A 16,452-nucleotide genomic window follows, 5' to 3' on the forward strand; every position below is an offset into this window, starting at 1 on the left:
CGTCTTTTACAGGCGTGATATTTTAACGAACGCCTCCGAGAGATTTGCCGTGACATCAAAAGCTGTTGTAACTTAACTCCAGATCGTCATATCTTCTAAATTTCACACACTTGCGAGTCCACACTGAAAGGAATCTATGGGGAAAAGAATGTAGTCTTACTAATAACGCCACCTACTGCACAAGGACATGTGATGTTTCATACTTTGTTGTTCTCCTAAATAGCGGGTTAATTCTATCACAGTTTCTGTACAACTTAAAAAACAAAAACAAAGGCTCAGTTGTGCCCCCTTCGAATTTTCAGAAAAGTAGCCCTGGCGCTACGTTTCACCAAGAGCTACCAAAATTGGGAAGCATATATAACAGCCCAAGACCTACAAAAAATAAAAATAAAATAAAATGTTTATTTATTTATTTTTAAAGTCTCTTGGAGCCACACCATAAACCCAAAAGGAAGTCCACCATTTTTAATTTACTTTCACTTTTTACCTAATTTTTCACCTTTTATTGAGGTCACATTTTAACATACTCCTCCTAGAGATTTAATCCAATAGACTTCAAACTTTGACTCTCATCTAAAGATAGGGAAGATGAAAAGTTAAAAGCTTTTCATTCCATCCAACGCTGTTGCTGTGGTGACATGCTGTTGCTGTGGTGACATGCTGTTTCAAGAAACCAACACTGTTTTGAGGGTCTAAACAGGTATGCAAACTCATGAAACTTTGAATACACCAAGCCTGGCAAACCTTTTAATATTTTACAATTATTTGTGAAAATCTTAAAAGTAGCTCAGTTGCGCTCCGTACATATTTTCAAAAAAGCAGGCCTGGCTGTACAATTCACCTAGGTCTACCAAAATTGGGAGGCCTATGGAACAGCCAAAGACCTACAAAAAAAGTCTCTTGGGGCCATACCCGAAACCCAACAGGAAGTCGGCCATTTTTAATTTACTTTAAATATTTACCTAATTTTTCACCTTTTATAGGGGTCACATTTTGACAAACTCCTCTTAGAGAATTTAATCCGATAGACTTCAAACTTTGGGTGTCTCTTCTTAAAGATATTGAAGATGAAAAGTTATTAAAAGATTTTCATTCAGTGTAACGCTGTTGTGACATGCTGTTTTCTGTCCTGTTCGCCAAGAAAACAACTCTGTTTTGAGGTGCAATTATGCAAGCAATCTCATGAAACTTTGCACATACAACAAGCCTGGTGAACATTTTAATATTTTCTAAAAAATGGCTCAGTAGCGCCTCCTACAAATTTTCAAAAAAGCAGCCTCGAGTATACGTTTCAGGGGTGTTCAAATTCATTTTTGTCTCAGGCCACATAGTAGTTATGATTTCCCTCAGAGGGCCATTAGAACAGTGAAACCATATAAATGTTTAATCACCAAATCATATTATTACCATTACACAACAAATTGAGGGATAACTAGTTTTGAAAGACAATGATAATAGTTTGTTCAAGTATTGTTTAAGTTACTGTAGAAGAAGGGTTTGGTAACAGAAAAATGCAATATCTCAACATTATTGTTTATTATTATGACAATTTGGAATTTGGGTACAGATTTTAGCAAAAATCACGGAAGTTGCCGAAAATGATTTGCTTTTAAAATAATGTGGCGGGCCTTGAGTTTGACACCTATGACCTAGGGCTACTAAAATTGGGAAGCATACACTCCCCTCCAAAAGTATTGGAACGACAAGGTCAATTCCTTTGTTATTGTTGTATACTGAAGACATTTGAGTTTCAGATCAAAAGATGAATATGAGACAAAAGTTCAGAATATGAGACAAAAGTTCAGAAGTCCAGCTTTTATTTCATGGTATTAACACCTAGATATGTTAAACTACTCAGGACAAAACACCTTTTATTTGAGCCCACCCATTTTTCAAGTGAGCAGAAGTATTGGAACAGACATTATTAAATTAACTTGAAGTGAATAACATTCAATATTTGGTGGCCTAACCCTTACTTGCAATAACTGCATCAAGCATGTGACCCATTGACTTCAGACTACTGCATTCTTCATTTGATATGCTTTTCCAGGCCTTTACTGCAGCCTCTTTTAGATTTTGTTTGTTTCTGGGTGTTTCTCCCTTCAGTCTCCTCTTCAGGGGGTAAAATGCATGCTCTATTGGGTTAAAGTCCTGTGATTGACTTGGCCAGTCTAAGACCTTCCACTTTTTCCCCCTGATGAAGTCCTTTGTTGTGTTGGCAGTGTGTTTTGGGTCATTGTCTTGTTGGATGATGAAGCTTCTCACGATTATTTTGGATGCAATTTTCTGTAAATTGTCAGACAAAATGGTTTAGTAGACTTCTGAATTAATTCTGCTACTACCATCATGAGTTACATCATCATTAAAGACAACTGAGGCCGTTCCAGAAGCAGCCATTCAAGCCCAAGCCATGACATTTACCTTCACCATGCTTCACAGATGACCTTGTGGGTTTTGGATCATCAGCAGATCGTTTATTTCTCCATACTTGGGCATTTCCATCACTTTGGTAGAGGTAAATCTTACTCTCATCGGTATATAAAACTTTGTTCTAAAACTTTTGTAGCTCGTTCCTGTATTTCTTTGTAAAATCCAATCTGACCTTCTGATTCTTTTTGCTGATGATTGGTTTACATCTTGTGGTTTGGCCTGTATATTTATTCTCTGGAAGTCTTCTTCAAACAGTGGATTGTGATACCTTCACCCCTGCCTTGTGGAGGTTGGCAGTGATGTCACTGACTGTCGTCTTTGGGTGTTCACAGCTCTCACGTTTCTGTTATCAACTGCTGTTGATACCCTTGGCCGACCTGTTTGATGTCTGTTCCTCAGTACACCAGTAGTTTCTTTTTCAGGACATTCCAAATTATTGTATTTGCTTTGCCCAATGTTTGTGTAATAGCTCTGATCAATTTTCACTCATCTCCGCTTCAAAATGTTTTGTTTTTTTCCCATAGACTGCTCTCTGGTTTTCATGTTTGCTTAAAAGCAAATGCAGTTTTCACAGCTGAAACCTAAAGCCAAAAACAACCACTATCTAATGTATAGGCAATCAATCTAAAAGGCAACACCTGAGAAACTAGCAGCACTCATCAGTCACGTTACAATACTTTTGCTCCCTTGAAAATTGGGTGGCTTCAAACAAAAGGTGCTCTGTCCTGAGTTGTTTAACACATCTCCATGTAAATACCACAAAATAAAAGCTGGAATTCTGAACTTTTGTTTCATATTCATCTTTTGATCTGAAACCCAAATGTCTTCAGTATAGAACAAAAACTAAGGAAGTGACCTTGCCGTTCCAATAATTTTGGAGGGGACTGTATATAACAGTCCAAGGCCTACAAAAAAAGTTTCTAGGACCCATACCCTAAACCCAACAGGAGGTCTGCCATGTTTTATTTACTTTCAAATTCTGACCTATTTTTCACCTTTTACATCTGTCACATCTTAATGAACTTTTCCTGGAGATTTTAATCAGACTGACTTGAAACTTTGGATATCTCATCTAAACATAGTGAAGGTGAAAAGTTAAAAGCTTTTTGTTTCGTATAACACTGCTGCCATTGCGACATGCTGTTCACCGCGTTGTTCACCAAGAAAACAATGCTGTCTGCAGGGTCGAAACATGCATGCATTGTGAAGTTTTGCACACACCAAGACTGGCAAACAATTCAGTATTTTAGAGGTTTGCTGTGCAATTGTTTAAAAATGGCTCCGTAGCACCCACTACAAAATCTCAACAAAGCAGGCCCATACATTGTACACTGTACATTCCACCTACTGTAGGTCTACCAAAATTGGGAGACATATGTACAGTGCTGTGAAAAAGTATTGACCTCCTCCTCAAATTTTTTTTTTTTTTTGCAGTTTCCCCAGTTTAAGTTACCTGCCGCTGTGTGAAAAAAATAATGGCCCTTAAAACTAATAACTGGTTGGGTCATCCTCAGCAGCAACAACTGAAATCAAGTGTTTTCTGTCACTGGCAATGACCCTTTCACATCTCTGTGGAGATATTTTGGAAGAACCGCCTTTTTGCGATTGTGTCATTTTGTTGCAGCTCTTTTGTCTGGCTTGACTTGGTGGGGACAGATACTGTTTCAGTGATTTCTTGATTGAACAGGTCTGGAGGTAACCAGGTTTGGGTGTGATCAGTGAAAATTAACCAAAAATTGTAATTAGCCTCACTTAATTAATGATTTAATAGGGGCGGGGGGGTGGGGGGTAACTTTTCCACACAGGGCCAGTTAACTGAATATTTTTTTCTCTTTAATAAATGAAATCATTTAAAACCCGTGGTGCCGTGCTATTTTTTTATGTCAAAATACTTTAGTTCGGGACAACACTGCACACACACAGGCACCATGCTTTTCCGTCTTTTCCTCCCCACTCCTGGCCCTCCCTTCTTGACAACGTAAGCGATACGTGCATGAAACATGGTAAGAATTGTTGTTTATTCCCTAACATGGAGGTGATGATTAGTGACTTACACTGTGTTGGCAGACAGCTCCATCCCCCCCCCCACCCCCCCCCCCCCCCCCCGCCCCCCCATTTATTTATTTATTTTTACAAAATATTGTGGTTACTTCATCGAATTCATTTATGACATTTTTGACACGCTGGCCAGACACAGTGCCATACTGGCAGGTAATGTCGGACGCTGGATTTTGTTAGCCCCCAATATCCGGAACAATCTGTGTTACGGCTGTGACGAATCAGTGTTCAGTGATTTCCGTAACAAAATACGGAGGTTCCGTAACATTTGACAGCTCTGCAAAAGTAAAAATCAATCAAAACTGAATGAAAATTAACTAATGAAAATCAGACATTGCTTTTAAAGTGTGGTTCAATAGAATTATTTCCCCACAAAAAAAGAGGAAACAAGCCTGGACAGAAACAATGGCCCCTTAACTTAATATTTTGTTGCAATCACTGCAATTAAATTATTTTTGTAACTTTCAATGAGACTTCTGCACCCATCAACAGGTTTTTTAGCTCACTCTTCATGAGAAAACTGCTTCAGTTGGGTGCTTTCTCCAGACAGCATGTTTCAGCTCCTTCCACAGATGTTCAATAGGATTTAGATCAGGTCTCATAGAAGGCCACTTCAGAATAGTCCAATGTTTTGTTTTTAGCCACTTTTTTTTTTTTTTTTTGCTGTGTTAGGAGACATTATCCTGTTGCAAGACCCATAGACCAACCTTTCTGACAATGGGCAGGCCATTTCTCTTTACAATACCTTGACTGTCTTGAGATTTCAATGTACCCTGCACACATTCACACCCTGTGCCAGATGCAAAAAAGCATCCCCAGAACATAACAGAGCCTCCTCCATTTTTCAAAGTTGGGACAGTGTTCTTTCCTTGATATGCTTCATTTTTTGTGTATGTAATGTGCCTTGCCAAAAACTTCCAGTTTTGTCTCATCTGTCCATAGAACATTCTCTCAGAGGCTTTGTGGCTTGTCAACATGGAGTTTGGCAAATTCCAGTCTTGCTTTTTTATGATTTATTTTCAACAGTGGTGTCCTCCTTTGTCATCTCTCATTAAGTGCACTTTGGCTCCACTGACAACGGATAGCGCGATCTCACACAGATGTACCTTGACCTTGAAGGTCACCCTTAATTTCTTTGGAGGTTGTTCTGAGCTATTATGTTACCATTCATATTATCTGTCTCTTCCATTTGTCATCAATTTTCCTCCTGCGGCCATGTCCAGGGAGGTTGGCTACAGTCCTGTGGATCTTAAATTTCTGAATAACATGTATCTGTAGTCACAGGAACATCAAGCTGCTTGGAGATGGTCTTATAGCCTTTACCATTAACGTGCTTGAAAAATCTCTCCTCTGGTCCATGTTTAGTGTGGTGCATAACGTCACCAAAGAGCACAGTGATTTATTGTCATCCTTTAAATAGGCTGACTGACTGATGACAAGTTTGTAGACACCTGTGTTGCTAATTAGAGGACACATTGTTTGAACATGCCCGTACAGTCAAATTATTTTCGACCTTTTCTAGTGGGACCATCATTTTTCTCCAGGCCTGTTTCAGGAGATTTTTTTGTATAGTAATTCTGTTGAATCACAATTCAAAAGCAATGTCTGATTTTCATTGGTTAATTTTCAATTTTTTTTTAATTCATTATTTTTTTCATATTCAAGTTATGTCTGTTACCGCTATGGGGTTTTATTTCATTAACAGAGGGGTACCAACGAATTTGTCCACGTGTCTATGAAGAATAAGGAAGTGCCAATTACACTGATTTGCTACTGTTAAAATGAGGCCGTTGAGTACTTAACAGTGGGGAGGGCCGACTCATGCTGTTCCCTGCTGACATCAGAGCGACCCTGTTTTAGCCCCACCCAAACAATCCAGACATCTAAGATTAAATTAGATTAAACTGTACATCAAACTGTTCTGTCTTTGCAGCACTTATCTTCAACCATATTTAATGTATTTAGAAAAAAAGAAAAGAAAATTAGTTTCCTGGGTCTTTAACAGAAGGGTACTACCAACAATTTATTCTGTGTATAAGTCAAATTTTGACAATGGTTTGATGAAAATGTTCGATTTCTTAAGGTACAAACAACTGCAAGGGCGCAAAAAGGCTATCTACTGCAACACGTATTCCTTGGCAAAAATGAAAATTACCACAAAAAAAAAAAGTGCCACCAATAACATCTGTCAATCCATGTGTCTGAACATGTACTCACAGTGAACTGGTTTCCAGCAGTAGGTATGTAGATGGTGTACTGTTTCTCTGAAGCTGCCTCCATATTAACAGGACTCGCCTCTGTGTTTCTTCGAAGCTCCTCCAAAGCCAGACGGACAGCCAGGTATTTAGACAGGTGATCCACTGTTGCATTTCCAGATGTCTTTATGTAGCGAGGCACAAACTCCACACTAGATTGATACAAACACCAACATAATTTATCATTTATTGCAAGGGCCCCAAAAGGCCACGAGGAGCCCGCAGACCTATTCTAAAAATAGTTCACCAGTGATGGGACACTGATTTCTTAGGAATGTTGCAGATGATATCATTTGAAAATGTTTACACTTGCAGAGATTTATAGAAAATACTTGTAGTGTACTGACTAAAATGTGTTGAACTGTATTTGTTTGAATTGCTGTTGTGAAAACTAGTTAAAAGTTTGTTTGGTTCTTTGTGTGGATGGATAATGGGGTGTCCTGCGTTCCGAGGGGTCTGTGAACATTTCAGGGTTTTTTTTGTTTTAATGATTGATTTAAGGGGTGGTGCGTCCAATGGGATTGGGGGAAGGAGGTGGGTCGTGGGGAGGAAGAGCGGGAGATGCGGCGGGGAAAGAAGAGTTTTTTTGGGGGGTTTGGACCTGGTTTTTCGACGCGAACGGATTTTTGACTGTTTTCAACGCGAACGGATTTACTCTTTCAAAGCCACGGGTCCTGCCTGCTCAACGCCATGGGTCCTGCCTGCTCAAGGCCACCGGGCTGCCGCTTCGACGCTACGGGATCCAGTCGCTGTGCCTACTAAAGCGTTTTGAGGGCGCGTTCCTACGACAATCGGTTTGGGTTTCTTTTCCCCAGTGAACTGAGGGTTCAACGGTTTTGTGAGTACTGCCTTTGAGGGCTACATACTTAATGATATGTATCATTTTCCTACATTATTAATTCATTGTTGATAATTATTTTGAGAAATCAGTCACATGATTGGTGTTTTCACAGATAAATATCCTTAATGATCAATAACAAATGTATGTAAGGGTGTATCAAACTGGTAGCCCATCAAAATAATCAGTAACCCAAGAATGTTTCAAAAAGGTTGGCGAGACCTGAGCTATTTAGCAGATAAATGCGAATAAACACTGGGCATTGCTTTAGTGTAAATATTTTGAAAATGTTGCTTCTTGTACAGTGGCTGGCTAAAGCGTTAATAGTGTTTGAACTTTTCCACAATTAATCCCTTATTAAATATTAGCTCACCTGTTGTGACCATCATCCTTTTCCATCAGTGTGGGATGAGGCCTGAAAACCAGTTCTATTTCGCTGGCACCGCTGTCAATAACAGAGTCACCTCCGCCATTCTCAGCAGCATTGTCCATATCAAGTCCACTATCATCACTTGTCTTAGTGCGCTTTATGCTGGGACCAGCCTCCTGGGGGATTATGTCAAATTCATAGTTAGCAAGGAGAAAAGGCCCACATGGAGGTATTGTGATCATATGCTTGTCTCCACTGAGACTTTTATTAATGAGCCATACACTACCACAACTGATGTATAATGACAAGATGCAATTGAAGTGTAGACATCTGGCTTTAATTCTAGACGTTAGACAAAAAATTTTACCATTTAGGAATTACAGCCATTTTACGTACTTCATTTTTTAGGTGCTCTGAAGTATTTGGACTAAGTGACGTAATTGCAAATACAACCATAGTTTTACTACGGCGGTTCCTCAACATCGAACTACTATTTATTAAATCCAATCTGTCACATCATATCATTAAATCATTTCATCATAAAACATTGATTAAACTGTACATGTAATGATTTGAAGTAAGATTAACAATCATCATTCACTATCAAGTACAAGATAACCAGACAGTATTAATCTATTACCGTAATTTCTAATGGATAATGAGCATTTTATCCCCCCCAAAAATTGTCAGTCAATAGTGCGCATTGTACATAAGTTAAAAAATTCCTACATAAAGAATTAACATATACTAGTGCAAATATATTTTGAAAATGGTATACATTCGTTTTAATGCGACAAATTGTGTATACAGATGCAATTTTATAATTCTGTCGCTTCACATTGATCTGGGAATCAAATTATCCTTCAAACTTGATCATTTCTTTGAAAAAGAAGCACTGTAGCTTTAATGAAGAAAAACTAAATTTCAATGAGTCATAGATACAAGCCACTTACCTGCTCATGTTAGTGAAAATGAGGGAGGTCATTGGTCGATATGTGAGACTAGCGTGTGGTACAAAATAAACAGTTAACAGAACAAGAAGTGGGGGATAAACACATAGTCTAGTTACACTATTTAGGGAATAATTAACACTAACCAGCATAACACAGCATTCTGAACAACTACTTACAATGACGCTAGGCATGCTGGGAATGTCTCAGACGCCCCGCAGTGACATCGTTTACGCATTTGAAAACATGCTGGCTTGCTAGTAGAGCTGGTCTGCGGCGGCAGATTATTTATTTTTTTACTACTTGTATCTTATGAAGCTGTTACTTTAATAAACATTTAAAAGCAATTACAACTACTGTGATGTTGATGACTGAACGCCATCCATCCATTTTCTACCGCTTATCTGAGGTCGGGTCGCGGGGGCAGTAGCTTTAGCAGGGACGCCCAGACTTCCCACTCCCCAGCCACTTCATCCAGCTCTTCCGGGGGGGATCGCGAGGTCTTCACATTCTCCATCTGGATAAATTACGTGATATTTATATAGATAAAATCAACAATTAAAAACATCGCTGCAGACCAGCTATGGTAGCAAGCCTCCATGTTTTTTCAAGTGCGTACTGCGTGGCGTCGGAGGAATTCCCAACATGCCGAGCTTCATCGTAAATAGAATAAGAATGCTGTTTTATGTCAGTTTGTGTTAATTATGCCCTAATTAATGTTAATAGATCTTATGTATGCTTATCCTGCCTTTTCATCTTTTTGTGCCACAAGTCAGTCTTTCATCGCGACCAATGATCTGCCTCGTTCTCACTACCTTGAGCAAGTAAGTGGCTAGTGTCTAAGACTCATTGGAGCTTCGCTTCATTAAAGCTGCAGGACCAAAATTATACCACTAGGGCGCACCACTGCCACAATAGAGAATATATTTTTTTTTAGGCGTAATCAAAACTCAATATTAATATAATCTAAAAGATTTGAATCAATGCATGTATACATAAAAATATATGAAGAATGAAGACTATCATTTGTGGTTAGTCACTAATTTTATTAATGTGAAAATTAGGCTTTACACGATCAGGATTTTTGGGGCCGATCACCAATCAGCAAGTTTAAAAAACGATAACCGATCACCGATCCGATCACAAGATGGAGGAATGTGTATTTAAATTACCTGTTCATTTACTGTATATACTTGTGTACTTAATTGCTCAAAAAAAAAATTATTTACAATAATGTATCTTTGTTCCTCTATTTATAACAGTGAGCCATAGTGACAGAGAACAAATGAATGGTCTTCTATTAGATGGCAGGAAGTAAATACAGTAATTAATGTATGCACTTTTTGTGAAATTTTTGTTAGTTGGTGTGCCGTGAGATTATTCAATTGTAAAATATGTTCCTTGCCTCCATAAAGGTTGGAAACCACTGCTCTAGTCAGATCGTGTATTCTAATCTACCAAGTCAAACCAACATTACAACATGACAGAAATAATGGGTGCTAACTTACTGCAATGAATTACTTCACTCACGGCGAAACTTTAGAGCATGATTCGACAGAACGCCGGTATAAACGTCAGTGCTAGCAGTAGCTTGCTAGGCTACATAACGTTTTTTGTTGCCTGCTTGCGAGGCGTATCGTATTAAAAGTACATGAACATACCTCAAGCAATCCTTAAACGAACGTCCTCTCCTGTCCTGAGCCCCGGTCCAACACACATTTTTCTCCATTTTGTCCTTATAATATAGTCTGCGTGATCCACTCGTCGTCGCCACGGTAACAAGTGTATCCGGTCGCATTTGAGTTGACAAGATAAAGCCCAATGATCGTAAAAAACGGGATGCGGTGGTATCGGAATACAAGATTTTATTGCAGTAGTCTGACATAGTGCAATCGTGAAAGAGCAAATTTGTCTTGTAGTTTGATCCAGGAATTATGTGTTGTCTGTCCCACACCGCCGTGTTTTTATTATTTTTTATAACTTTATTGGCTATCAGATATTTACAGTACAACGTCAAAAGACAGGCGACAAGGCTAAAAATAAACTAGCTTTTGGATTCAAATATACTGTGCACGATGGCGAAGCGGCGTAAATGCCTTTTGCGGAGCCGATCAATGACGGTGAATTACGACAAAGCCGATCAGCATAAAATACCGATACCGATCAGGCCGATAAAAATCGGTGTAAAGTCCAGTGAAAATATGAATGGTTGGAAAGTCATGGCACACACAGTACATAAGGTAGAAGACTTCCAGATTTTTGGGGTCAACTTTGGGGGTGCACCTTATACACGAGAGTGTACACGAGAAAGTACGCTAAATACAATAAAACACTAAAGACTCCATTAAAGGGGACAGGTCTTTGGAGTGCCCTGCCCACAAATAGAGTATGGAATTACCAAAGTAAATCTTTTGTGAGTCACTTTTGGCCTTCAGGTGCCCCCATGACCTTAGTTACAACTGAATGGAATACAAACGAGGGTGATTCCACCCAAATGACTGTCGCTGGCTGCCAGATGGCTCGCTCAACTGTATCTTTAACGACTGTCATGTTACAACACAAAAGAATGAAACCACTCTAGGTTGGGGCATACCGCTACCTTGGAGGATAAATAATTGGGTTCTACACCACCACCACTCAAGCTAGACCTGTCCTATCTAGCTTTTGAGCATGAACTGATGAAGCTTAGATCAGAGTAAACACAAAGACAATAGGCCTGTTTTTGTGTCGATTCTGTTCCTTCCCAACCAAGCACATCAAACGCCAGACAATTTTATGTCTTATAACATTATCATTAGTAGGGTTGGGCATGATTTGAATTTGAGCGATTGTGGTCCCGATTCCGGGTCCAAACGATTCTCGATTCCGATTCTTTTAGGAGGCTGGGTCAAAAAACCTTGCATGGTTTAAATAAAAGGTGTCCAAATTATGAACATCCATTTTCTTAGCAGCCCCGCAGCATAGACTAAAATCAACATTTGAGTCGGAGTTCTTTATAACCAGTATCAATATCAAACCTATGAACTAAAAGGCAACATGTGTGGAACTAACCCAATTAACTTAATATTCATTAATTAATGCTTCAGCTAAAAGTTAAATATATCATTGTTAAAATTGTTATTTGCAACTGTTTTATCACGTCAAATGATTTATATGTGCAAGTTTTAACTCGACTTCCTGTATTTAAGCTTATTTTAAGTTTATGTGAAATTTGTCCCAATTCATTGTGATGTAAAGTTGCTGGTTTGACCTTTGGTGAAGTTTTAGCTGAATGCTGATCTTTTTTTTTTCCCTGTCATCGGCTCTTAGGTTGGTTTGAAGACTAAAGTAAACGCTAAAAACCATCAGTGCAAAAGTGCAACCAACTGTTTACCTTGTTAGCTGCCTCAATGTTGGCATAGATGTATTTTATTGTTTCATTCACCCAATTTGACTAGACTGAAGTTCCGGGCGGTGTAGGCTGAGGCTTGGAGTGGCAGGGAGCACTTCATGAAAGCCTCCTTTGCACAATATAATTTTATTCCAAATGCTGCACTGAGGCGACTGGTCATTAATTTCAACAAAGTTAAGACACACTTTTGTTCGCCGCCGCCGTTGGGCACAAGCACGTCTTCGTGTGCTTTCTTCTTCGTTGGTTTTCGACACTCTTTTTCGGGATCGGCGGACTGTAGGCATCGAAACTGGGAACTGTATTTTTTTAATTTGAACGATTCCGGGAGAACCGGAACGGTTCCAATCGGTTCTTGATTCTCGATGCCCAACCCTAATCATTAGTGACGCACCGAAATGAAAAACCAACCCCGAAAACCGAAACACGGAGAGAAATTAAGCAAATCAATAAAACTTTATTTGCGGTTTTCACACATTAGCCAATTTTAAGGGCAATATAGCAGGCAAATTAGTACGTGTTTTTAGAGGAAAATACTGTAATATATGATGCTAAACATTGACATCCATAATGGATCGGAAACAAATTTGTATGTCAATGCTGCTATGTCACTTGAGAAAATGAACCTATAATTTAAAAGTACATTAATATAATCTTTATAACGTTTATTAGTCCACACAGTGGGGAAATTTTGATCATTTCAGCAGCAATAGTGGATAAAGGAAATACAAAAATAGCATGCAAGCAAAGACATTTGGCTGCAAATGCGTCCGCCATTCCAAGGTTGAATCAATAAATACTTTAAAATAACAAAAATTGGCCGTGATGATGGAGCTCCAGAAGAGCATGAAGGTGTGGCGAGAAGGCTGGGAAGTGTGTCAGACTCCAGGGAAATTACTATGAAGGAGGAAAACTTGTAGTTTTGTGACACCAGTCCTGGAATTTTTGACACCCCTCATATATAGCAGAGTTAAAAACCCTATGGGATTATAGAGTAGTATGATTTGTTGTCAATAAGAAATACCTGATTGCTGTGGACAGACGCATTACTGCAGTGTGAGGAGTCTCCATTGTCTTCAGCTCCACTACCATTCTCCACCGTTTGTCTTTTACCACGCTGCAATCTGACAATAACGGAATGTAATTAGTATGGTGTGCAGTCTATAAGCAGCCTTTCAAATAATAGTACAGTGGAGTTAAGTTCAGGACAGATTTTCTGTGTTTCCTCTTTAGGGTCCCTAAATATCCACTTTTCAGCATGTCTTTGCTAGAGTAGCAGTCTAATTTCTTAAGTTTAGTCGTATACTTAAGCAGAGTGGAGGTAAACAAGCTACCGTCTATTCCCTGAAAAAAAAAAACAGAACTGCTACCGAAAAAAATTGTGGATTAAAATGGAGAGAGCTATTTATACAGTTTGCATTATTGCTTATTTACACACACAAACAACACTGTTCCATGATGTGTTTCTGTTCTTTGTTTGTTAAAGGAGCGGTCATCATCATCATCATGCCTTTACAAACTGCTGTGGATATCCAAGTGAAGCCTGATAAAGATTCGCATAAATGTGGTGAACCAAACTGCACTGTATCGCTTTGTCAGAATATTGCATATCGGAGTGTACATCAATGTATGCTACAAGTTGGTTTACCTTGTCAAAGCCTGTATCTTTAGTCCTTCCTCTATGCTGTGGGAAAGGGCTTGTTGGTTGTTATGTTTGCTAATGCGAGCCAACACTCTTTCCTGGTGCGCTTCATACTCATCACGGCTGGGGTAAATCTTACCTGACGGGATAAATGACAGCAAAAAACAACTTTTTCTCTCCGTTTATGTCTACTTCCAGGGCATTAGTGAGCAATGATACAACAACTATTAGTGATTTTTGCTTGTTAACACACACATTAAGAGGAATGTCCTCTGTGGTTAAGCCCCCCCCCCCCCCCCGCCCCACAAAAAAGCCTGCTTTTCCGATTTTAATGAAGAACTTACAAGAACTTGGCAGGTACCACTCAAATGGCAGTGTAATATGTAAATACAAGTTAACTATTGTGCCTACAATAACGTACACGATAGAAATGCATTGCAGATGACCCAATTGTAACCCAATGGACATCCTCCAACTTGCGTTATATCTTGTAACGGACATTCTCTCGCCCGATGGCACGGTGACCCCCAAAATCCAGACCGAGCGGCATCGCTGTCTCCACTCACCTGCTGAGGCAGACGACCACGGGGATGCCAGCTTGAACTTCGCACAATGAATAAATAATAAATAAATAACGCTAAATGAATTACAAACCAGTCCCAAGTAGCATCAAAGCTGACATCTGGTTAATTAACTTCCATCCCCAGCCAGCCTGAAGAGGCTTACCAACAAAAACTTCTCTCTCCTGCTGTGTTCAGTGACACTTGCTCCTCCTGGCTGGAAAAATGGATGTAAATACCATGAAATAAAAGCTGGAATTCTGAACTTTTGTTTCACATTCATCTTTTGATCGGAAAACAAAATGTCTTTAGTATACAACAAAAACAAAGGAATTGACCTTGCCGTTCCAATACTTTTGGACGGGACTGTATATAGTTTTGAAATCGTGTCGCTACTGAGAAAAGGAGTTAAACTAGTATTGTCGCGACTACCCACCGGGTTTTGGGTTGTAAACATAATGTCGCTACCTTCAGTTTCTCAAAAATGCACCCCAAAAAGCACATGTAACAATGCAGCTTTATGTTTACCAAGGCACAAAAAAATTTGTGTTTTCAAAGTTTATTGATTGGTCCAATCCTTGAGCACATCTTGACAACTGTAGGCTGTTTTCCTGCAGATTAATGGAATGGTTATCGGCAGACCATCGAGAACAACATTGTTTCAGCTCCTGTCATTTTCGTATTGTCAATAGAGTGAGATATCGTGGCCGTGCATTTTTTGTGTGCCTTTAATACCCCTCTTCAGGTGATTGGTTAATTGTCTTGCTGGTATGGGCCCTGCTGATTGGCTGCCACAAGGAGACTGACTGTGTGGTCCGTGTGGCAGGTAACATTATGTTTACAACCCAAAACCCGGTGGGTAGTCGCGACAATACTAGTTTAACTCCTTTTCTCAGTAGCGACACGATTTCAAAACTATATACAGTCCCGTCCAAAAGTATTGGAACGGCAAGGTCAATTCCTTTGTTTTTGTTGTATACTAAAGACATTTTGTTTTCCGATCAAAAGATGAATGTGAAACAAAAGTTCAGAATTCCAGCTTTTATTTCATGGTATTTACATCTAGATGTGTTAAACAACTCAGGACCGAGCACCTTTTGTTTGAACCAACTCACTTTTCAAGTGAGCAAATGTATTGGAACAGACAAATTAACTTAAATCAATAATAATAAATAACATTTAATATTTTGTGGCATAACAGTTACTTGCAATAACTGCATCAAGCTTGCAAACCATTGACTTCAGACTGTTGCATTCATTTGAAATGCTTTTCCAGGCCTTTACTGCAGCCTCTTTCAGTTCTTGTTTTTAAGTAGTAAAGTATTGGAATGGCAAGGTCAATTTCTTTGTTTTTGTTGTATACTTAAGAAATTTGGGTTTCAGATAAAAAGATGAATATGAGATAAAAGTTCAGAATTCCATCTTTTATTTGATGGTATTTACTAGAGTTAACACCGATCTGATCGGCCGATAATGAGCATTTTATGCGGAACGGCTTTGTCACAATTCACCTATCCGATCAATAACGTCATTGATCGGCTCCGCAAAAGACATTTACTCCGCGTCGCCATCGTGTACGCTATATTTGAATCCAAAAGCTGGTTTATTTTTAGCCTTGTCGCACATCTTTTTTTACGTAATACTGTCAATAGCTGAGTTTTAATTATTTTATTTATTTATTAAACGTCGGTGGTGTGGGACAGACAACACATAATGCGTGGAATCAGACTACAAGACAAATTTGATTGCACTATGTCACTCTACTGCAATAAAATCTTGTATTCCGATACCACCCCATCCCGTCTTACGATCACTGGGCTTTATCTTGTCAAATCAAACGCGACCGGATACACCCGTTACCATGACCACGACAACAACAATCGATCACGCGTGTATTGTGTTGGTCAAAAAACAACAAAATGGGGAAAACATGTGGTGGTGGTCTCGGGAGAAGACGTTCG

At 39.1% G+C, this 16,452-nt stretch overlaps 1 protein-coding gene across 2 annotated transcripts in view; it reads right to left on the bottom strand.

Moving 5' to 3' along the window:
* rnf2 (ring finger protein 2) overlaps positions 1-16,452 on the bottom strand; it is a 77,610-nt gene that overhangs the window by 41,536 nt on the left and 19,622 nt on the right. For both annotated transcript variants that reach the window (XR_009787292.1, XM_061765386.1), the window contains exons 5-8: positions 13,938-14,070; positions 13,314-13,413; positions 7,955-8,127; positions 6,706-6,895 (exon numbers count right to left, since the gene is read on the bottom strand). Coding sequence is in view for 1 of the 2 variants with exons in the window: in XM_061765386.1 (XP_061621370.1) it covers positions 6,706-6,895; positions 7,955-8,127; positions 13,314-13,413; positions 13,938-14,070 (596 nt within the window). In the remaining variant the exon portion in view is untranslated. The remainder of the gene's footprint in view (positions 1-6,705; positions 6,896-7,954; positions 8,128-13,313; positions 13,414-13,937; positions 14,071-16,452) is intronic.

The sequence above is a fragment of the Phyllopteryx taeniolatus genome, unplaced genomic scaffold (genome assembly GCF_024500385.1).
Source record: "Phyllopteryx taeniolatus isolate TA_2022b unplaced genomic scaffold, UOR_Ptae_1.2 contig_69, whole genome shotgun sequence".
Classification (NCBI taxonomy): Eukaryota; Metazoa; Chordata; class Actinopteri; order Syngnathiformes; family Syngnathidae; genus Phyllopteryx; species Phyllopteryx taeniolatus.